The following is a 25064-nucleotide window of genomic DNA, read 5'->3' as shown; positions in this document are numbered from 1 at the left end:
TTCTTTATGTATATCAAGTTCAAGAGGAGTGTGTTCTGGTTGTGTTAACTTCGATACAATTAGCATTAAAGCTGACACTGAACCAGCAGGGACAGGAAACAGGCTGAGAGCAGTGGTGATGAGTCAGGTCGTGTTTCTGTGGAAAGGAACAAAAATAAATAAGAGAATGGAAAGTTTATCTAGCTGCTGCCAGACCAGTGTGTGTGTGTGTGTGTGTGTGTGTGTGTGTGTGTGTGTGTGTGTGTGTGTGTGTGTGTGTGTGTGTATGTGTGTATGTGATAATGATGGTTTTGGTTTGCCCTTATAGTCATGATGGAGGTGTTTGTGTGGGTCCTGCTCCTGTTTGTCATCTTGTGTGTGTGTGTGTTTGTGTGTGTTTATGTTATTGTGTCCATCACTGCAGTGTGTGTTATATTTTTTGTGTGTGTTTTTTTTAAGCACAGTATATATTCTGATGTGTGTAGATTGGAGGTCCAGTTCTTGCTTATGCTGGCTTTGCATGTGTGGTACAATATCTCTCTCTCTCTCTCTCTCTCTCTCTCTCTCTCTCTCTCTCTCTCTCTGTGTATGTACTTCCTGTGGAGCTCAGCAGGGCTGACTGCTCCGACCTTCCCATGTTCCCATCCATCCTTCCTATTAAGGCAGTGAGTGTTAGTCAGTGATACGGCCTCATGCTGCTGGTCAGTGCTCTCATACACAACCGTGGAAATCCCCTCCCTCCTCCCCACTCCCATCCCACAAGCAGCAGAAAGTGAGCACATTCATCTCCCCACATCCTCCCTCTGACCCTCCCCCCCCCCCCCCACTCCTCTCTCTCTTTCTTCTCCTGCCTCTCTCTCCCCGTCATGCGGGGGATTGCCCTACTTTACTCCTGCCTCATGTATCACTGTCTCCCCTCTCAGCCGGATTGGGGAAAGGCAGCCGAGATACAGAAAGAGAGCTCTCTCTCTCTTTCCCATGGTTTGATTCCTGGTCCTGTTTTTCTCTGAGGGTCTTGTTATCGTCTCAGCAGTGGGCTCCTCTCTGTTCTTATGTAACAATGTTTGTTACGTACGAACAGGAGACATTTGGTTTAATATAAATGATTGATTTCAATTTGAAGGATGGATGGATGTCAGTTCTTCTGTCCAACACACTGTCACTATGGCAACAGCACATTCACATCAAATGGATCAAATCTTTTGATGATCATATAAAGTTTTATTGTAAATGTTCAGTTAAATTTCTGCCTTTGGTTCCTACAGTGAATCAAACATCAAGGTGCTTCATCATATTGATAAAAAGCGTGAAGCAGCTCATCTCAATGATTCATGACATCACCTGCACAGCTCTGTATCACATCTACAGCAACCTGAGCAGAGACAGACTGATTGATCTCTACCATCTCACATCACAGTGTTATTATTGATCAGGTTTCTCTGCTGAACACATTCACCTCCTCATTAGACCGTCATGATGCCCCTCCTCTCTGGACCATAGGCAGTCTGGACTGATGGTCTCTAAAAAACCTTCCTTACAGTCTTCAGTGGGTTATCATAGGACTCTTCCTGGTCCTCTGTTTTAATAATACAATTCAGACTGAAGGAGGAGTCGAGACTCGAGGTACATACGGCTTACTTTGGTGACTACTATGGCTGTGGACATGGACAAAAGGCTCGGGTGCAGGACGAGGACGAAGACACTCTGGCACAAGACAAGGACAACACAGACTATTTAAACACATGGAGGGAAATAGGAGACAGGTGGAAACACTTAGGGCAATCAGACTGAGACACATGAGGAAGGGCAAGTGACCTGAAACGAGAGGAGAATTACTTTTCAAAATAAAACAGGAAATGACAGGACAAAACAAACCCAGGGCAATACAACCTCACCACGGTGTGACAACATTAACAACATACGTAGTGCATCATCTTGAGCAGATCTAAAAAGATAACTTTTTTTTTTAAGTTCAATGTGTGGTGTTTCCAAAGTCAATGAGTAATTGTGTAAAATAATTGTGATCTCAATATTCATCAGAATAATTGTGATTATGATTTTTGCCACAATGGAGCAGTTCTAGTATCTCCTGTATAAAACACTCAGCAGCTTCTCAGTGTTAGCTCATGCTAACAGACACTGTCCTCATGTCATTGGTGCAATTCACCAATGACACTTGTCACTAACATTCATTCTTTAGTAAGTTGGTGGTACATCACAAAAACATGGCCATCATCGGGTTGTCAGGGTTACAGGGATAGTTTGGGTTTTTTGACGTGGGGTTGTGTGAGGTCATAATATATGTATGTATACATACAGTAGATTTGGCACAACATTTTTTCAACCGCTGGACTACCATATTTCTATGCACAAGTGCACCTACGGAGTGCATTGTATTAGTATTAGCTATGTACCAACTATATATTACAACCTCACACAACCTCACGTCAAAAAACATGAACTATCCCTTTAACCGGCGCCGACAGGACGTTGGGAATAAAATGGTGGAGCTGCTTCCACCAGTCACACTGGGACGTTCATCACTGTTCTACATTCATGAAGTTAAGTTCCTGTCACTGTGAACATGAAATCATTTATTTAAATGACAGTGAACATGAGGTTGTTGGTTATAGAGTGACATTGTTGATTCATTAGACTGAACATAACTGCTGCTCTGGAGCAGCTATGGGCCAATAGTCATATCTGATCATCTGAGGACCACTTTAACTAACACCTGTGATCATAATCTAACCAGCTGCTAAAGAGCCATGAACTTTAACCCAGTGTTCTGGTGACAGGGTTAGACAATGTGGACTAATTCAAGTGAATAGGAACATGGTCTCAGACTTCGCTGTGTATACAGTATGTTATATCACATTCATAGTTCTGCCTCTGGACATTGATCATATGTTAGGGTTAGAACCCTAATAATAAACTAACCCAAACTCTGAAGGGTTTGCACTCTAATAACCTAGCTGTTAACCATTAGTCTTTGAGTGCTGTGTTTGTGACACCAGACCTGCAGCTCCTGTATTTTACTGTCATCTCGGACAGTCGATAGATACTTTCTTTCCCATGAGACCTTGCTGTAATCTGCCTGACTAAAGCTGAGCATTAACAGACCTTTCCAGTCCTCTCGCTGAAGCTCACTCATCTTTTCATTATGGCTTCTCTGATTCTGTTCATCTTATGTTGATGTGTTTGTGTGTAGAGGAGAGTCTGCTTCTCATTATAACGTCTCTATGTTAAACTGACAAACCCCAGACAGTGCCACTCTCAGCTCCACAGATATGGCTGGAATGTGTGTGTGAGTGTTTGGTTGTTCATGTCCTCTCAGTTCTCCTTCACTCCCATCTTCCTCTCTGTCTTTCACCCACTTCCTGTTCAATAAGTGATGGCTCCATGCCTGACCTCATGTCATGACTAATGAATGTTTGTGTGAATGAGTGTGCGCATGTGTGAGTGGTGGAGCGTAGTGTTGGTATGAGGGGAACATGCAGGTCAGGGTTAGGACCTGTGGTGTTATAGTATAACATCAGATGGGTGTGCTGTGTTTTCTCTACTGATGCAGTAAACAGCAGCACAGTACGATGACAGTGATGCTCGCTCCTTCACTTTAGTCTAGAATGAAAATATTTTGACGGATGGTCATGAAATGATGTGCAGACATTGATGGTACCCAGAGGATGAACCCTGAACTCTGGTGACTGACTTACTCATCTTCAGTGAAATGCAATGATTTAATCTGTGGCCATGAGAAGTACAGATATCCAGGTATTCGTTGTCCCCATTGGATGAATCCTGAAGCCTTTGTGGATCCTCTGACTTTGGTTCCTGCACCATCAGGTCAAAGTTATCAGATCTTTTAAGTTTTTTCTGCCACAATATTTCACATCTACTGGAGTGATTGGCACATTATTCTTCATGGTTCCCTGATGATGGTCCAGAACAATCCCTTGACTCTTCCTCCAGCACCACCAGCTGGTTCACAGTGAAACATCTGTAGGGAGGTGGTTCAGACTTTCATAATCCCCTCAGGATGAACTGTAATGATACTGGTGATTTCACTTAGCTCCATCAGCAGGTCAGCACTTTAATGTAACACATGCCACAGCTGTACACTATCAGTCAGCATCAATAATAAAAATCCCTCAAATTAATGGTAACTAGTTCAATCTGCCTTTCTCTCTTTTCAGTTTCTTTCTCTCTCTCCATCTCTTGTCACCATGTCTCCACTTCCTGTATCCACTGTATCAAATTAAAAGCCCTCTACAGAGTCATTTAATATCATCTTCCATTGTTACTGTGAGTTTTACATTTACTGCGCCATGGCAGCTTCACATCAAACACATCAAGCACATACTCTGTACAGTTTGGTTCTATTTACAGTGAACTATTTATCTGGTTGTCATGGCGATGTGATGAAGGTGAACACAGTAATATTGACTCATGGTATACATATCATAACATGGTCCAACCCTGCTGTCACGAGGCAAGGACCTCCATAGTGACCCTGTTCCTGATCTGTCACCAGCTCACCCTGAGCTCGTCCATCAGGGGTCTGACTTGGAGCACTGAGCCCCCTGAGACTTTTACTTTTCACATCCTTCAGAGGAGGCCAAAAAATCTAAAATATATTCAGAAAGAAGCACTTCCATCGTAGCAACTGGTTAACGTTTAAATGCAGTGGCAGTGTTGAACAGGGAGGTGGATACAGGTGCAGACAGTCTGAGTCTGTCTCAGCTCAGGGAGACTAGAGTTCAACCTCAAAGACATTCACACGTTCAGATCAGTGAGGTGATGTGAACATGTTTGACAGCTGATAATGAGCTCTGACTCCTCCACAGTGGCTCTGTGTTGGTTTACTGTAGTGTTTCTGGTGTCTCACACCATCACTCAGTTCATCTGTCAGTTAGTCTGTTAATAATTTCATTTGTTGTTTTTTCAAACCAAATGGAAAAATATCTTCTTAAACATGAACACTCCGCTGGTCTGCTCTGTCAAATGTGTGTGATGGGGATTTAACAGCTGCATGGAGCAGACAAACCAGATCAGGCCTCATGTAGTCCACACCAAGGTTTTGAAAAGAAGTCCTGTATTTGGTCGCACATTCTAACTGCCCATGATGAAGGTGTCTGTAGCAGTAGTGGACAAGGTGCTCAGGTAGTGGTGTGACTTTATGAGGAGTAGTGTGTTGCAGTAAAATACCATCAGTGTGTCATTGTCGTGTATGTTGGTTCAGGTCTAGGTGTGTTCAGGTCTCTGCTGTCACTGACCTCAGTCTGTCTGAGCCTCTAATGCTTCTGTGTTCCTTGTAAACCCCAGAGAATTGTGCACTGTGTGTGTGTGTATGTGTGTGTGTGTGTGTGATAGTGTGTGTGTGTGTTTGTGTGTGTGTATTTCTCTCTAATAGTGAGGTAATATAATCAGTGAGGCCTGTCATGGTCTATTAAGGCTCTGCTGCCATCATCCAGGTCATGGTCCTGCCTTATACTCTGAGAACACTTCAGCACACACACACACACACACACACACACACACACACACATACACACACAAACATTCACAGACACACACACACACACACACGCACACACACACAAGATATGATTGAAGCTTCAGAGGAAACTGTGCATGTGTCACATTGTGTTTGACCACCATAAGTTCTGTTAAGACGCCAATTGTTTTTCCTAATTTTAAGCATCAGACTTTGGATCTTAGACTACAGCTGATTTTAATCCGCCTGCTTGACTGTTGCTAGTTTAGCTTGGTTTGTTTTTAGCGTGGGAGCTAGCTAGCTGACAGGAATTCTACCAACTAACAACTGAAGCCTAATCCCCACAGTGGGTCCACTTGTTGGGGCCTGTGCTGGTCAGTCCTGCTGTTTGATGTTCACTCTGTGAGGTCCTAGTGTTAAAGCCGTATCAGACCTGTCAGCCACTGCTCTGCTGCAGGACTGGCCTCCTTTCTCTCTCTGTTCCCCAGCTAAAGCTACTAAACCTGCTTCGTACCCTGCTCTGAACCCCATGCTCTGACTCCAACACACCCACCTCTGTCTGACAGTTTAAACCACTCAGACAATGAGCTTCTTCATCTCAGACTCCTCAAATTTACTGTCAGTTATCCACCAGTCATGACGAGATCATCATTTCGGGTGATTTTCACCTGCATGTGGACAACCAATCAGACCCTGTTATATCCGAATGAAGTTTATTCAACATGTTACTCAGACTAACAGAGACCACAATTCAGACCTTGAACCAACCCTGGCCTGTCCGCTAATCTCATTTTACCCTCCTCATGTGTTTTCATCAGTGATAGTTTAACAGTAAACTGAGGACCTGGACACAGTGGCTCCACTAAAACTGAAACAGATCTGACACCTCCCTGGAAAAACGAGGATATCAAACAGTCAAACAGCAGAAAGGAAAAAGAGAAATAATAAATTAACAGTGAACTATCAAATCTTTAGTGAATAGCGGATTATTTACAATTAAACATGCAAGACAAACTCACTTCTCAAAACAAACAACAGAAACAGCCCAAAACCCTCTTCTCTACCATTAACGCTGTTTTTATGACATCCAGCAGCGAGTCCACCAACTCTAAATGAGAAGACTTTGTAGAGGTGAATTATCAGATCAAATTAATGTTGATTAATTAATTAATATCAGAATATGAATTTTAACACCTTTGATATTACGTGAAGAAACTGCAGAGTTTGGTCTTGGTAATTTGTTCGTTTGCCTCCATAATCAATAACTACAGACCAGTCTCCAGTGTAACATTTTTAATTTAGAGATGCTTGTTTTTAATCAAAAATGATTTCATGAAAACTGGACCTTTAACTTTGTGTGAACAACTTTGTCTCTAGAGCTGTCTCATTTCACTGAGACTGTTACAATATTTCAGAACGTTTCCTCACAGCTCATAAGGGGATGGTGAGAGAGGGTGGGATTGGGGGAGTTTGGTGGGTCCGGGTTCAGAACTACAGCCGAGGCTCATCAAGGCTCTTCTTTTATCTGGGACGACAGCTTCCCCCGGCTCTGCACCAAAACACACTGCCAGCCAGGGTCAGGCTGTTCCTTTGTGTGTGTGTGTGTGTGTGTGTGTGTGTGTGTGTGCGTGCGTGCGTGCGTGCGTGCGTGCGTGCATGGTGGGTCACTATGTGGGTGGCTGTGTGTTTTAGTCACACCATATCATCATGTGGCTCCCCCCTCATTGTGTTTTTTCTTTGAACTCCTCCTCTGAACTTTGTTGAAGCTCAGTCTGAGCAGGTCTTCTGGATTTGGTCCCAAAGGTCAGAGCTTTTGAACCAGACTGGACCAGAGAGGATGTGTGGAGACACAGACCGACAGGACATATGTAAACATAAAGGTTTGACCTTATTCAAACCCGGGTGCAGTGAGGACTGAGCCTTACTGCTATGCGCTGTCCCAGGTGAGCCCCGGTGTGTCTGGTCCTCAGACTGTTTCAGAATCCACACAACGCAGACAACAGGTGTCCAGAATGAGCAGGATTCCTGCTCCTGTTGGTCAGGTAATGCACGCTCCACCGGAAGCTGCAGCTCATGCTCCTCATAGCTTATTCATGAACATTGCTGCAGCCTCCTGGACAAACTGATATTTTGCAGGCAAGTGTGTGGGCAGGTTTTTCCAGGTTCCTGTTCCTGTGTGTCCATCATGAGTGCGTCCTGTTTCCCTGGCCGGGCGGTGGACTCACCTGTAGCTGCAGGACTGGACTGATGCTGGTGGTGGCGGTAGGTCCTGGCTTTGGCCAGCCAAGGACAGGCTTTATATCCTACACCCTGTAGTAAAATCCTGTTCTCACCTCCACTGTCTTGGTCAGTCTGGTCAGTCTGACCTGCATGTTTACTCCATCCCAGGATGCGTCAGTGTGACAGACTCACTCTCCTCCACCTTGAAGCTGAAGCAGACACACTGATGTGATGCTCTGCTCTGACATGTGCTCCTCACTGGTGAAAGTTTCACTGCAGCACAACCTATTGAATATCCAAATAATGTGTCCCAGTGTCCAGAGCAGCAGGGTGGGGTCCCATCTCTAGGGGAGGGCCTGGCTCAGGGAGGATTATGGGAGGAGGAGGAGGGGCGGCGGGAATCTGGAGGGAGGCTGGGCTTGTTGATTTTAAGATGATTCAATGTCAAAGCCATCATCATTGATCCAATTGTGTGTGGCTGCAAAGAGCCCTCAATCAGGACAGGGTGACAGCGGCAGGATGACTGTAGTGTCTACCACAGACCTTTAGTTTGACTGTAAACTGTCATTAAAGCACAACTGTAGCTCCAAACATAGCAGGAGCCTCCAATAACAACATGAAGACAGTGTTTCAGACAGGGATGGGGGTGGGGTAGGGGGGGTCCTCTTAACATAAAGAGCTATCAGCCTGTGTCTCTCTGATGTCATCTGGTCGACGGGTCTCCTCTGCTCCTCTCCTCATGGTGTGTGTGTCTTAGCCCCTCCTCACACACAGACACGGTGAAACAGGAAGCACAAATGTCGCAGTAAATGACAGTGGAGACTGTCCACTGAGCTGACATGAAACAAGTGCACACACATTAGGTAAATAACACATGAAACACCTTGACCCAAGACACTGGTAGAAAAGCACTGGTCAAAAAGCATGGGTGACTGGTGAGCCCTTTAAAGACAGTTACCTGTAAAGCTTAGTAGTGATTGAACAGAAAGCAGCAGTCTGAAAAGACAAACATCACCCTGTGTAGCAAAAAGAACTTTTGTCATCTCACAAACACTGAGGTTTATCATGTTACACCCCTCCCTCAGAGTGACCCCGACCCTCAGATTAGGAACCACTGTACAAATGTACAAACCTTTAGCAAAGGTGCGTGTCACTGTGACATGGTTGGGCCATGTGTGAGGTCATGGAAATTTGTCTATACTGTCTGTATACTGAGTCCCTGCTGTGTCCTGCATTTACTGGTGATTGGAAAAAAAGAATTGAATCAACCAGTCATATTGCATTTTGTTTTGTGTGTTCTCATTTGTCTTCCATTTTGTTTCCATGTTGCTTTTTGTTGTTGGGTGAGTGCATGAGACAGAGGCTGATAGCACTACTGTCTGATAGATAAACAACTATTCAGCTTGTAACAGTTGATATAAGACTTAAAGATAGTGTGTTACAGTAACTGTTTCCTTTGTAGAATATTCACCTTGTCTTCAGCCATGCAGCAGGAGCTGTACACCAGCAATCAGATAAGATGATGAGCAGTAAGTAAAGAGGCGGCTCTAATATTAGATTAGATTAGATTAACTTTATTAATCCCACAACTGGGAAATTCATTTACCACAGCAGAAAAATAAACATCTATAGAATAAACATCTATGGAAATATACAACAAAAATACACCAAGTATACACTAATAAATACAATATACACAATACACACGATATGTACATGAAAAAGTGCAAGTTTGCACATGGTCAGGAAGAGCAGGAGTTGTGGAGTCTGACAGCTGCTGGAATGAAGGACCTGCGGAACCTCTCCTTCTTACAGCGAGGATGTAAAAGTCTGCTGCTGAAGAAGCTACTCAGAGACCCTACAGTGTCATGCAGAGGGTGAGAGGTATTGTTCATGATGGATGTCAGCTTAGCTAACATCCTCCTGTCACCTACTTCCTCAATGGAGTCTAGGGGGCAGCCCAGGACAGAGCTCACTTTCCGGATCAGTTTGTTGAGCCTCTGCCTATCCCTGTCAGTGCTGCCCCCTCTCCAGCAGACCACAGGAAGTAGATGGCTGAGGCCACCACAGAGTCGTATAAGGTCACGAGGAGAGCCCCACACACGGCAAAGGACCTCAGTCTCCTCAGCAGGTGAAGGCGACTTTGACCCTCCTTGTAGAGAGCGTGGGTGTTAGTGGACCAGTCCAGTTTGTTGTCTAGGTGAACCCCCTGGAACCTGTAGTTCTCCACCACCTCGATGTCCAGTCCCTGGATGTTTACTGGTGTGAAGTGGGATGTCTTTCGCCTGGGGTTCACAATCATCTCCTTTGTTTTGCTGGCATTAAGCTGAAGCTGGTTGATCTTGCACCAGCTGACAAAGTCCCTGATGACTGTCCTGTATTCCAGTTCATTTCCCTCTGAAACACACCCAACAATGGCTGTGTCGTCAGACAACTTCTGGACGTGGCAGTGTGTGGTGTTGTGTGTGAAGTCCGAGGTATACAGGGTGAAGAGAAAAGGGGAGAGCACCGTACCCTGGGGGGCACTTGTACTGCAAAGCACCACATCAGACACACTGTGACGAAGCCGCACGTACTGTGGTCTGTTGGTGAGGTAGTCATCCATGCAGCCAGGTAATGGTCCACTCCCACACTTTCCAGCTTCACTCTGAGCAGTGGCGGCAGGATCGTGTTGAAAGCACTAGAAAAGTCAAAAAACATGACCCTCACAGTGCTCCCACTGTCCTCCAGGTGTAGCAGTGATCTATGCAGTAGGTAGATCACTGCATCGTCCACCCCAACACTAGGCCGGTAAGCAAACTGCAGGGGGTCCAGCTGTGTGCTCACCAGTGGTCTCAGGTGACTCAGGATGATCCTCTCCAAAGTCTTCATCAGGTGAGAGGTCAAAACAACAGGCCTGAAATGGTTAGGCTCCTTGGGGCGCTGGGTTTTAGGTACCAGGACCACACAGGGCCGGTACTTTCTCCAGGCTCAGGCTCAGATTAAACAAGTACATGAGCACACCACAGAGCTGATCTGCACAGTCCTTCAGTAATCTGGGGCTGATGTCATCCGGGCCTGGGGCCTTCGTTGTCTTGATCTTCTTAAGTTGACACTTCACCTGATCAACTGTTATGGAGAAGGGGGTGGAAGATGACTGAGGTGAGGATATGGGGGTGGTGGGGGGGTGAGAGGGGCCAGTTGTACTGGTGGGGAGGGGAGGGCTGGAGGTGAATGGGAGTTGGAAGTAGCGGGTTGAGGAGAGGAGGAGGAGCCGGCCCAGGGAGGTGTGAAGAGGGTGCAGGGCAGGTAAGGGGGAAGGGGGCAGAATCAAATCTGTTGAAGAACAGATTCAGTTCATTGGCCCAGTTCTTGTTGCCGCAGCTCAGATCTCTCCTCACTCCTTTTCCCTGGCCAGAGATGTTCTGCAGTCCACTCCAGACATCTCTGGTGTTATTCTGCACCAGCCGCTCTTCCAGTTTCTGTCTGTAACAGTCCTTCCCTTTCCTGATTTTCTGTTTGAGTTCCTTCTGGACTCTGTGCAGCTCCTCCGATCTAAAGACTCTCTTCTTCTCGTTCAGCAGGGCCTTAATCTCGGAGGTCACCCAGGGTTTATTGTTGGCGAAACAGCGTACTGACTTGGGGGGCACAGTGTTCTCAACACAGAAGTTAATATAGTCTGTGATGCAGTGGGTCATGGTGTCGATGTCGCCATCGTGGGGGCTGCAGAGTGCTTCCCAGTCTGTTATTTCAAAGCAATCTCTGAGTCTGGCACTGGTCTCCTCGGACCACACCTTCACAGACCTCTTCTTAGGTGCTTGTTTATTCACCAAAGGGGTGTAGTCTGTGATCAGATGGACAAGGTTGTTGATCTGAGCTTCCCAGCGGGGGGAGGGGGGATGAGGTGTATGCATTCCTGATATTAGCGTACAAGTCCAAAGTTTTATTGTCTCTGGTGTGACAATCCACATACTGGGTGAAGGTAGGAAGAGCAGAGGACAGGGACGTGTGGTTGAAGTCCCCAGAGATGAGGAGGAGGGAATGGGGTTGCTGGTTTAGGAGTTGACAGACAACACTATGGATTTGTTCTGTGGCTGCAGCGCCGACGGCTGAGGGAGGGATGTACACTGTCACCGCAATGACATGTGAAAACTCTCTCGGGAGATAGTACGGCCGCATGCTAACCGCTAACAGCTCCAAGTCTCTAGTGCAGAGTTGTTCCTTGACACTGATGTGTCCAGGGTGGCACCATCTCTCATTAATGAACACAGCAACCCCTCCTCCCTTCTTCTTACCGCACTCTGTGGTTTTCCTGTTAATATTTTGGGATGGGAGTCATTTCAATTTTCTGCAGATTAGGATTCAATGTGATTTTTCTTTTTTCACTATAAATGAACAAAAGTAAGATCAAAAAATATATTGATTTAGTAAAGGTCTAAAAACCACAGCATGGATTATGATGGATTATGGATTATGATGGAGTCAGAATATAAATGCAAGTTCACCATAACACAAGTAGAGTGTTGGAGTTGATTCTAAATGAATAGGACAGCAGCTGTCTTTGTCTGCAGCCGGAGCCCAGATAAAGCACAACTGGACTGAAGTCGAAATGAAGGATTCATTTGATGAATAAAAAACTAGAACAATGGAGTTCATCATAGCTGAAATGAATGGAGATAATTTGTCGTGTAGTCTGATGTTGGGGTGTAGAGTCTGGTGTACAGTCTGGTGTTAGGGTGTAGAGTCTGGTGTTAGGGTGTACAGTCACATGTTAGGGTGTAGAGTCTGGTGTTAGGGTGTAGAGTCTGGTGTTAGGGTGAAGAGTCTGGTGTTAGGGTGAAGAGTCTGGTGTACAGTCCCGTGTTAGGGTGTAGAGTCTGGTGTTAGTTTGTAGAGTCTGGTGTAGAGTCTTGTGTTAGGGTGTACAGTCAGGTGTTAGGGCGTACAGTCTGGTGTTTCGATGTACAGTCTGGTGTTAGGGTGTACAGTCTGGTGTTAGGCTGTACAGTCTGGTGTTAGGCTGTACAGTCAGGTGTTAGGGCGTACAGTCTGGTGTTTCGATGTACAGTCTGGTGTTAGGGTGTACAGTCTGGTGTTAGGGTGTACAGTCTGGTGTTAGGCTGTACAGTCAGGTGTTAGGGCGTACAGTCTGGTGTTACGATGTACAGTCTGGTGTTAGGGTGTACAGTCTGGTGTTATGCTGTACAGTCTGGTGTTAGGCTGTACAGTCAGGTGTTAGGGTGTACAGTCTGGTGTTACGATGTACAGTCTGGTGTTAGGGTGTACAGTCTGGTGTTATGCTGTACAGTCTGGTGTTAGGCTGTACAGTCAGGTGTTAGGGTGTACAGTCTGGTGTTAGGCTGTACAGTCAGGTGTTAGGGTGTACAGTCTGGTGTTAGGGTGTACAGTGGTGTTAGGCTGTACAGTCTGGTGTTAGGCTGTACAGTCAGGTGTTAGGGTGTACAGTCTGGTGTTAGGGTGTACAGTGGTGTTAGGCTGTACAGTCAGGTGTTAGGGTGTACAGTCTGGTGTTAGGCTGTACAGTCTGGTGTTAGGGTGTACAGTCTTATAGTCTTATCTGTTGCTTCTGAGGTAAACCTGACATTTAATGGTGATCAGGTTTCAGGTGGTATCCTCCATCTTTAACATAGACTGCCTGAAGGAACCTGTCCTCAGGTCTGGTCTGACACTTTTTATTGCTGTGATGAATCCTGGTTTCTCTTCCAGCATTGCAATCAATTTCCTCCAGAAAACAGCCTTACATCATGTACTCCTCCAGGGTCACACTCAGTGGATTAACACACAGCCATCATAGTATTTGCACCTTGTAACCTGATAGCAGACTTCCTAAACAGATCAGGTTTCTAACTCAAAGGTGTCCCCACAGTGGTGTCCTCACAGATGTCTGTGGTGTGGCTCTTGCCCAGAGGAAAATGGATGTGTGCACTCATGATGACTCAAATTCCTGTTCCTGAGCTGGATAAAAGGTTTATTTCACATGAAAGACCTTTTAGTCAACAGATTGGTCCTCTTTATCCTGGACCATGTATAATTTCAGGAGGTGGTGATGGAGGATCACGGGGGGAGCAGGGGAACAGGAGGAGAGAGCAGACCTGTGAATGGCTTCATTAACGCGGAGGAGATGGGTTCATTAACACCCAGCAGCCCCGCTGAAAAGGAGAGCCTCAGTGGTAAACCGGGAGGAACAAAGCCTGCTACGTGTGTGTGTGTGTGTGTGTGTGTGTGTGTGTGTGTGTGTGTGTGTGTGTGTGTGTGTGTGTGGTGTGTGTGTGTGTCTGTGTGTGTGTGTGTGTGCGCGCGTGCGTGTGTGTGTGTGTGTGTTGGCAGGTGCAGGAGGTGATAATTGGTAGTAGTCTCATGTTTGCTGAGGCACAGATCTAAAAGTGGAGATCTTCACTGTCAGATTCCCCCTTGGCGTTCTGTGTGTGTCTCTGTCTCTCTTCTCCTCTCTGTCATCTCTTTTCTCTCTTCCTGTCTCTCTGGTGCTTTCCTGTGTCCAGCCCTCTTTTCTTTCACTGATGGGAACTAGACAGACTTGTGTGTCGAATTTTAACTGGTCGCGGGCTCGATGCACTCAGACATGGAAGAACAACAGAACCGGCTCCACAGTCTTGTTGCGCTCGTTAGCACACCTGAGTCTCAGCAGCAGGTACAACACAATGACTTTTTCTATACTTAACTTTGAAGAAATAGAAACTGGTGTCACTTCTCTGGAGGTAGTAGTAGTGGTAGGTTTTATTCAGTTATCACCCATACAGGAAATGAAATGAAAACAATATAGACAGAAAAAAACTAAAAACAGTCAACAGTCTATGTATTAAGTAGTGGCTGAACAGGCTCAGACCAAAGCAAAATGCTTATACATGCCTTCCTACATTCTTATTAATTAAGCTACCCACCGAATAGAAAAGAAAATGGTTCACACTTGTAACCTTTGCTCTCTGACCCTGGTAACAGCTCTGTAAACCACTCATTTGAAAACCAAAAGGAAATTACACATTCTCTATTCACCTATTAGTGGGGGATCAGCCTCAACATGGCTGTTGTGTACTCCTCTAAACTTCTCTGTCAGTATATGTGTGTGTGTGTGTGTGGTGTGTGTGTGTGTGTGTGTGTGTGTGTGTTTGTGTGTGTGTGTGTGTGAGTGATTAGAGGCAGATCAATGCAGGGTTTGATCAGAGAGTGAACAAACAACACATGAAGGACTGGTGATGAGAAGATGCGACTGCTGCAGGTTATCAGTTTTTTTTACCTGTAATGTGAGAGTGAGAAGCAGACAGGAAACAGATAGAAGAGCTCTGACGTGCAACAAACGTCCCCAGATGGGGCCAGATCTTTACACTGCACACAGGGGGAGGAGCCAGGCAAGATTGTTGCTGAGGTGTTTAGATTCCAGAACAGTTGAAGTACAATATTTGTAAAATACAGAGACAGTATGTTATAGTGTAGGTATTATCCACCCTCAGAATAACTGCGCTGTGATCACACAACATGGCTGTGGATCTAGAGCCTCTGATCTCTCCAGGGGCTTTTTAGTGGTTATGTAGCGGCGCTGCTGCGATTAAATGAAGCCGTATGAGGAAGTAAATCTCATTTAGTTGTGAGAGTCCACCAAGACAATCAGCTGTTGTCACAGATCTGTGCTGCAGATATCGATTGTCTGCCCAACACTGGAGGATAACAGATGGCGCTCTGGGTAAGATGAGGCTTTCCTTAAACCACTCCACTATGTACTCTGCCTTTGTGTGTGTGTGTGTGTGTGTGTGTGTGTGTGTGTGTGTGTGTGTGTGTGTGTGTGTGTGTGTGTGTGTGTGTGTGTATAAAGCAGATTTACATCGCATTCATAAAGCAGATTTATGTCTCCGAGCGAGTCAGCAATTCAGCATGACTGTGTTCATTTATGCTGACAGACACAAACACTGTAGTATGGAAAACAATATGATACAACACTGAATACAGAACATGATGCACATAGGAGGGTTAACCTTTTAGAGGACCCTGGGGCCCCTCTCGACCCCCCTCACCTCGAGGCTCTGTGTATGGTTCATATACCCGTTTGCCTCAGACCACATGGCAGCTTCAGCATGTCCAGAGACCAACATCAGGACTAGTCTGAGACTCTGCTCCATGTTGACATCACTGCATCACATCATTTCATTCATGCTGCCAATCTTCTGTTCTACCACATTCCAAAGGTGTTCTACTGGATCCAAGTCACTGCACTCACTGTCATGTTGATGAAACCAGTTTGAGACATGGAGCATGATCCTGCTGGAAGGAGACATTCGAAGGTGGTGAACTGTGGCCATGAAGGATGAACATGGCCAGCCTGTACCATACACATACACACATTGAACACCACCATTACATACACAGTGATGTGACTGGGTCAAAATGGACCAACCCAAGACTGGCTTAACACCCATCTAGTAAACCAGCAGTGAGATCCAGGATAACACCAAGTCAACACTACACACTGACACTGTGTTCAGTGTTGACTCACACTGAGTCAATTTTGTGTGTAGAATATGATGTTATAAATGACAGCGTATGAGATGATGATTGATGACTGTGTGCATTACTTTCTATCTCGGAGTATGGAAATGGTTCTTAACTGATATTAACTATTTTAACAACAGAGGTGATGTGTTTATCAAGACAGAGCTCAGAGTCAAGGACAACACCCAGGAGACTTCACATATGGTTCGAGGTGGTCTAGCTTACTGGTTATAAGGCTTCTGGATTCCGAGGGACCAAATATAAGCACTTTGGTTTTGTTGCTGTGTAACTGAAGGAAGTTCTTTGCCATCCAGACCCTAATGTCCCTGAAACAGTCCAGGAGAGGCTGAAGGGAGTCAGTAGATTTTAGTGGGAGATACAGACAGTAGATGTTATACTTTCTAATGATGACTAGTCTCAGAATGGAAACCTGGGGGCAGAGTGACAGGTGCAGAGGAGGAGGAGAACTGACCTATGACGCAGCATGATAAGACAGACAGGTATGAACCTCATGATAAATGATACAACATTAAACAATGTGCAGTGAACTTACAACTGTAAATTGTACATACTGTCCCTTCATTACACTGGTCCTGGTCTATGCTGACCACTTGTCTCTCCTGATAGAATCAGTTCAAGACAAGACAATATGCATGAATTAGTCAGCACTGATGAGGTGGATGTGACTCAGAGACCAGGTCCTCAGACAGGATCCAGTGTCACTGATAGAAGGTGTTCAGGATCAGATCTGATGTGTTGCTGACCATGTGAGTAAACCTGACAGTGTCAGTCCACATGTCTCACTGTGTAACAGAACATGACAATCTTTTATTTACCTGTGTCAGAGAGCACAGGGATGTGAATGTGTGTCTGTGAATCAAACACACTGTGTGGAACCAGCTGCAGTAGAAGCATTCCGGTCTCTGTGGATCTGTCTGGGTGCTGGACTGCAGCACTCAGTGAAGGGTGTTTGAGGTTTTTCCCTTCACCACATTACGGCTGCCAGCTGCTGCACAGGAAGTCCTGTGGCTCAGTAAAAGACCTGTGAGCAGCAGGTGATGATAGTGTTAGTGATTCATGTCTCAGCCCGGTGCTGTCTTCACATGGTCACACCCTGAGAGAGTGACTCTGACCACTAGCTCGCTCTGTGTGTTTGTTAGCAGCACGTCAGCCTCGCGGGGCTGCAGCTGATTGATTTAGAATGCTTATCTCTCTGTGGAGGGAGTGGGGTGGGGGTGCAGCCCCACCCACCAAGGCCAGAGGGAAGCACTGGTTCTCTGAGCAGCAATGGTTGCCAGGGGAAACCAGAATGGCGGTAAGAAACCATTTGCAGTCCACCAGTGAGGGAGTATTACTTCTGACATGTTAAACTGAGGGTGGGGGAACACCGCATAGTTGATCTGTGAGGTCAGCTCTGCTGGAACAGACGGACCTGCCATTGTGTTTCTGCAAAGACCAGAGAATTATAGAAGAGCAGAGGAACGTTACAACCCAGGTCAGACCTCCCAGACCAGGTTACCGTGTGCTGCATGTCCTCAGCATACAGACTGAGGGAGAGGGAACTGCTGCTCCATCAGAGGCTGAAAGAAAATCTTCTTATAGCTGTTTTTTATTAAACATGTAGAAAAATTAACATACTGTTTGGAGCAGTTAGGATTAGAGCTAACATTTATTTTATAATTGTTAATTATATTTTCAATAAATGAATTGTTTCTTGAATAAAAAGGTCACTGTCACAGACTCTCCCTGGCCTCAGTCTGTGGCAAAAACCAGAGGGAAGCAGCTGATGCTCATATGTTAGACGGTGGAATCAGTGAATGAAACAGAAGGTTAATCCAGGTGATAGTCTGACTGAGCACACACCTGTTCTCAGGTCAGTTTGAGACTTGTCTAGCCAACAGTAATTAAAACTATTCTCTCAAGCACTGAGCTTGAACGGTAGAATAATGATATTGATATATTTTGATATGATGTTTCATGTTTTCTGTCTTGTAAGTGTGAGTTTGAACTTCAGGAATCTTAATGCTGTTTTTGTGTCAGGAGTTATCATCCATACCTGCTCTGACCTGTGATCATGATTCCTCTGAAAGCTCTCACATTGTTAACTTGCATCAGCCACAGTCTACCATTCAAGATGAATAAACACATTTAATGGATGTTGTGTTACAGTAAACACAGCACAGACATCCTGAGGGAAGAACAGTGTTCTTCCTCCATGCTAATCGCGGTGTACACCAGTGAGCTTCATCACCTCTGAGGACACGTCGCATCTGTCACAAGTGGGTTGACATCAAAACCCAACATTGTTTGAGTGGAGACTGTCCTCCTTTAAGAAACGAGTCCAAAGTCCACGTTAGGAGGAGGTTGTGGTGGATGGATGAATATGACACAGGAGAGTGGTGTTTGATTCCCGTGTAAATATTTATGTTGTGACCGTGACAACAAAGATCATCTAATGTTGAGGAAGTGAATATTTTAATTCAAATCACCATCTTTTCCTAAACCTAACTAAGCTATGACTGTTATTATAGTTACCATGGTGACAAAGGGAGGTACGCTGCTCACGGTACAGTCCGTGTGTTTATTATTGTAACCATGACATGCCATTTCAGGAGACGCTTCTATGGTCCTAGCTAGAGTCTGACTGATATTGGATTTTTGGGGCCGATGCCAATGCCGATATTAGGGAATTAAAAAAATTCCAATGTCAATGTATCGGCCAATAAATATATATCTATAAACACTTGTGAAAAAGATATGTAATGAAAGCAGGATATTTTACAGTTTAACAATAAACTTTATTGTCCAAAATGACATTGAAACGGTAAACGACGCGTCGTGTAAAACCACACAGGGTAAACGTTCATAGAACAAAACCGGAACTTTCTAATGGGACCGTTTATATCCATCGTCTTTGGTTTACCCGGATACAAGCGCAGCGCACGGACTGGGACAACGCGGTGACGTAATTGAAGTCATTGACTAGGTGAATGATTTGCGTCTGTGTATTCTGTTTGAACAACATGGCGGCGTCTACCAGCAGTACGACGGAGCGTGTGGAGAAACACGCGGCAAAAAAGGCTCGCACACGGTCCTCCAAAGTTTGGGAATACTTTAATCTTGACACCAACAGTGCGGTAGTCTGCAGACTCTGCAAAGTGCATCTGGCATATCACTCTAGCACGACAGTTATGCACGAGCACATATAGAGGAAACACCCTGGTGCAGCGAGTCAAGATGTTGGACGGGCAAATTGTTATATTAAATGACTAACTGGAAAATAATTGCAATAAAATTACTGTTAGGTTAATAAAAAAATAATCGTTAGATTAGTCAAATAATTGAAAAAGTAATCGCTAGATTAATCGTTTAAAAAATAATCGTTTGGGACAGCCCTAATATATATATATAAATGAATCTTTAACTTGAATGAAAACAAGGGATCAAATATACATAAAATAAAAGTATGTATTTCAGTATGTATATCGGAGAATATATCGGCCAATGTGATATGTCTGTGATAGGCCAATATCAGCCGATAAATCGGTCTAGCTCTAGTCATAGCAGACGTTTAGCAGACACTTAGTTGGGTCATGACCATGATGTCAGTATTTATGTTGCATGTCGCATGTCGAAGTGTTTGGCAGATGTTAGATTTTGGTTTTGCAACAACACAACTTAAAGCACAACAAAATATGGACATCAGCTGTGGTCAGTTATTCTATGTCAAACTGACGTCCTGACGTCACAACCCACATTCCTACATTCAATCAGATTTTACTTATTTTATCAACGATGTTGATGTCCAGCTGACAAAATGTCACTTTATCTGATGTGTTAGATAAGTAGCTGTTGACACAGCCTCATGAAACATCACATGTATATTCCCTGTCTGCACAAGCTGGGTTTCCAGAGAAGAGATGGAAGCTGACTCATGGCTTTGCTTCCAGCCAGAGTTTATCTAGAAACACCCAGCTGTCACTACAACACACACACACACACACACACACACACACACACACACACACACACACACATTAAGATCACTGGGAGCATCAAATTGAGCAGAGTTTGAGACAGAGAACTGTTGCTGAAGTGTGAAGAAGTGAAGTGTTGAGTAGTTCTCTTTGTTATCCCAGAACCCTCATGCTGTGATCTGACAGTGCTGACCACTGAACAAATAAAAAACTTCAAATAACCACCCAATATATATATATATATATATATATATATATATATAGCTATATATAGTATATATATATATATATATATATATATATTTGGTGGGTCTATATATATATATACACATATATATACAATTTATATGTGCAAAACACTGTCATTGGTTGTCAAACATCTCTGGCTCGTGACGCCTTCAGACACAGTGACTTCCTGTGGGTACGTAGCTACATATGGTGAACAGCTCAACCAGAAAATGATCCTGTCTTCTCAGCTGGTTTGAGGCCTGGAGGCTCAAACTTATTCTTCACAAGAAAGTAGAAGAACTGAAAGAACAGACATGATGTGAGTTTATAAGTAGACTGTTCATCTCATACATCATCTGAGAGCTCAGACTGAGAGGAGCTGTGTCTGTGTCGGTGTGTTGTGTTTGACTGAGGCTTTGGCTGGAAACATTCAGCTCAAATATTTCAGATAGGTGATTATGGACAAAAGTATAAGAGAGAGGAGGAAACTCATAATGATGGTCAAATATCAAATGTAAGGTTCTGCTGTTTATGCTGCCTACAAACTGAAGGAAATACACCACAGTTCATGTCTGAATCAAATTTAAACACAGATTTAATGAAAACAAGACAGGGACCTGTGGTTAACATCACTCTAAAAAATCAATGAGTTTTCTCAAAGGATCACACTCCTTAAATCTTTGTCAGACAGAACACCTGAATGTGTTTGTGTCAGCTGCTGGTGTGTAAAAGAATCAGAGGCTCGTCTGACATCTTGGAAATGATTTCCAAATTCAAATGGATGAGTGACCATCTGAAATCTGGTCTGATGAGCATCATATAGCTCCACATTAGGGTTTTATTGAGCCTGTCCACTGTCCACACTTTGGTCTGAGGCTCTAAAAATAACACGTCAGATATCAATGTGCATTTATATCCAAGAAACACAGAAAATCAGTAAGTCTCTCTCTCTCTCTCTATCTCTCTCTCTCTATCTATCTCTCTCTCTATCTCTCTCTCTCTCTCTCTGTTATTTTTATCCATTCATCAAGACTATCTCACATTTACAACAGTACTAAAAACAAACCCAGTATAAGCTGTGTTTCTATTAGGATGTACAGGTGATATATTATTAATATATATATTTGTATATACATACTATATATTAATTATACTTATATAACCTATATATTATAAGTTTGTCCTGTGTGATGCAGCTCGGCAAACATTTATTCTGACTGTGGAATTGTATCGTATCACATCTCTTGTATCACTTGATGAAACAAGTCACTGGACAGAAACCAGACTGCAACCTCCATCCACCTCTCTGACTTGTTAATGTGTCGAGCAGGTAGAGTTGTGATGAGTTTGGGTGAGATGTCGTTGCAGTGCTGCCCTCCACTCCTCCCTCTCCCCCTCTAGACATCACAGAAGCTATTTCCTCTCTGAAAGTAGGCTATACTTGGCAAACACATAGAGAGGGGAGAATTGCAGGGGGAGAACAGCCCTGCTCCTCCTGATGAAAGCTGCTCCATCTCTGTGCTTTACCTCTGTGAGTCTGTCCTTAGCTGCAGGATTTACAGGCAGGGCCAGCTCTCTCTGGCCAGGTCCATCGATCTCTCCTCTAATGCTCATCTGAAAGCAAGTCAGGTGTTACATGGCTTTTTTCTCCACTCTGTTACTGCAGGCTCACTTTTTCTCCTCCAGCCTCTTTAAAGCTGTTTTATTCCTTAAATTTCCCCATAAGCAGCTCTGAAGGAAACAGTGTATGTGTGACAGCTTCACACATACAGTGTATTCTGCTTGTTCCATGGTGGGTAGGTAATTCAAACCCAGGAAAATATATATCATTTAGTGAACTTTTGGTATTTTTAGAAATGTTTGGGGTTAGAATAGACATTTCCTTCACAGAGAAGGTGGGCTCTGTTCACACATACAGTCTGTCTCCTCTCATGTCGTGAGGCATGTGAAAATGTTAGATACTGAGCATGTGATTTGTATACTAAGCTCTGATTGGACAGCTATTTGCTCCGGTTGCATTGATGAAGAAGATCATTTCCAGAGTGATGTGTTTGCATGCATCACTTCATTTATTCAAATCTCAGCAGCTCGTTATACAGTGGATATATACACTGTAGATATAGAGAGAAGTGAAAGCTCTTTATGTAACTGAGTAGAGCTGTGTACAAGTGGGCTTCTGTTGTGCATCATTCTCTCCAGGTTGTTGCAGGGTGAAAGTTCAATCTTTAAATGACAGAAATGACCCATCTTAAGTCTGTGGGTGTGGTTGGTGTTGAGTTGTGGAGGGTGGTGCCAGCTTCCTTCTGTAATGGCTCCAGTGATAGGGTTATGCCTCGTGGACTCCTCCCTGTGTCTGCTCCAGACTTGTCCGTAGAACCTGCTGCATAGATTACATATGACATGTGGCCTCTTGATCCAACCAAGACAAACTGAAGGATGTGTAGAATTCATTTTGTTGCCTGATGAGTCTGTTTTTCATAGTTTGGTTTCAAATGAGGTCAATCGTGTATAAGTCAAAAGCAACTGGAGATTCTTGAAGACATTTTGGGTCTCATTGAAATGACCTCTCCATGAGCCAAGATACACAGCAGTGTATCAACAAGAAGACATGGATGTTAACCATGCTGGAGGAAGAAAGACGTTAGTTAGACGTAAGAGACACAAACAGTGATGTAAAGAGAAATCACCACATGGAACCTGGAACCTCTGCAGGCTTGTTTACACCTTCAGAGTCTCCGAGGTCACATGTGGGCTCTTAGTCCACCTGGCTGTCAGGTGAAAGGTGTAGGAGTCCCACGACTCCAGGTTTGAATGGGTGTTAAACTGCCCGGGAGGGGATGTCACTTTAATTGAAGGGAAGCTGTTCAGACTGAGGAGTGTGTGCAGGACAAACCTGATTGGCCAAGGCAGGACCATGCTGGATAATATCATGTTGCGATGCAGTAAAAACTGAGTCAGGTTGAACTGTTTTGTCAGAGCTCTCTGTGTTGGCACCCAGCTGTGTTAACGGACCAACTCCATTCAGATGGATGAGAGGGCTGAGAGCTTCCATGCAGAGCTGAATTCAGCCAGAACCACATTAAGATGACAGACTGACCTGAGAGAACAGAAGCAAAACGTCCTGAATCCAAATCAGGATATACATCACCTGAATGACAGAGAATCTTCACAGACACAAATCAAAACACAAACACATACAGTGATGTTTTAGACAGTGGTGTAATTTTGACTTTGTGTTTCACCATGACAGAGTCCTGGTCCACAGATCCAGTTCCATAAAGAACCTGACTTGGTCATAGCTCTGACGTCAAGCTGCTTTGTCCATGATGGGTTGAGACAACAAACCAAAGACAACATGTTTTTTATTCTACATGTCCTTTAATATTGTGTTTGTATTCTTCTGTATAAAGACAACATGTCAACATGGACTCTGTGGTGCGTTCAGCAGGGATGGAAAAGTTACAGTTAGACGTCTATTATCAAAGCACAGCACGCACGCAAACACTCACACACACACACACACACACACACACACTCACACACAGGTGATTGATGGTTTTGTCCACTTAGTCTGACGTATGTCTCTGTCTTCCACAGTGAGCTTCATGGACTGCGGTGGCGGTAAGGTCTGGTTCAACGTTGGAGAGTCGTCTGATTTCAGGGTGAGTGAGGATGGCGTGGTCCTCACCCTACGACGCGTCAGCTTGGCGGCACAGAAAAAAGCCATGGTGGTGGTCTATGCTCAAGACTTGCAGTCCAAACAAGTCTGGAAGACTAGAGTGTACCTCCAGGTCCATCCAGACGGCAACAGCACAGGCCCTGAGCAGGTAAAGCAGGTACAGAGCTGTGTCACATGGACTTTTCTGTTGGCTGTGAATAAGCAGAACAAGCTTCTTCAGTTAGAGCTCCTGCTCTGCAGAGAGCCAGCTGTCTCATTATCTTCTGTTTACATTCATCCCTTCATTCAGTTAAAAGAAGAGACAGGTCTTTGTTTTTCAGTTCCTTTTCTAAGTATATTGTAGGAAATCTCTGAGCAGCACAGAGACACATGCACCCCCCCACACCAGGCTGAATACAAATAAAACACAATGATGTCAGTTGTCTACAGTGGTTCAACAACAGTTTTCAGCTGCAGTTTCCCACATTGACCATTCACAGTCTAGACCGATACTAGGTTTGGTTTTAATTTATGAAATAAACTTGTTATGAAATACAGTACTAAATTGGACTAAAAGCTTTCATGTTTCCTTCAAGGTGATTTTTAATTTCTCTGTGTTCTCTAAACTCAAGGTTCATATAATGTCTGTAGTCAGGTGAGACAGTACAAACATAATGCGCAGGTCATGGTGGATGAATCGGTCAGAGACATTGCTTTCACCAGGACACTGGACTTCAATTTCCGGTTTTATTATTGACTTGACTTACTCTTTTCACTCTTCTCTTTATTTTCATCTGAAACCTTTCTGCCAGAAAGCTTGAAAACGAACTTCACCCATGTGCAGGAGCTCCACGTTGTCATGTGCACCCTGATTGACAGGTACAGACAGAAGTGAAGAGACAGACAGGGGACAGAAGAGATGTTAAACTCTTTAAGGATTTTTTTGACTGTACACCGGCCCGCCGATGTGATGGCCCACTGGCATAGCGGTCCACTGGGATTTCTC

At 44.4% G+C, this 25064-nt stretch overlaps 1 protein-coding gene across 2 annotated transcripts in view; it reads left to right on the top strand.

Moving 5' to 3' along the window:
- The window catches only part of LOC130170725 (cadherin-2-like), a 72659-nt gene that overhangs the window by 11126 nt on the left and 36469 nt on the right, over positions 1-25064 (top strand). The window contains exon 3 of one of the 2 annotated variants that reach the window (XM_056378310.1): positions 23998-24236. In XM_056378310.1, coding sequence (XP_056234285.1) covers positions 23998-24236 — 239 coding nt within the window. The remainder of the gene's footprint in view (positions 1-23997; positions 24237-25064) is intronic. The other variant, XM_056378311.1, reaches the window with a different exon arrangement.

Source organism: Seriola aureovittata, chromosome 6, assembly GCF_021018895.1.
Source record: "Seriola aureovittata isolate HTS-2021-v1 ecotype China chromosome 6, ASM2101889v1, whole genome shotgun sequence".
NCBI classification, from domain to species: domain Eukaryota; kingdom Metazoa; phylum Chordata; class Actinopteri; order Carangiformes; family Carangidae; genus Seriola; species Seriola aureovittata.
Note: the sequence above shows the minus strand (reverse complement) of the source record. Positions and strands in the feature narration are given on the sequence as shown.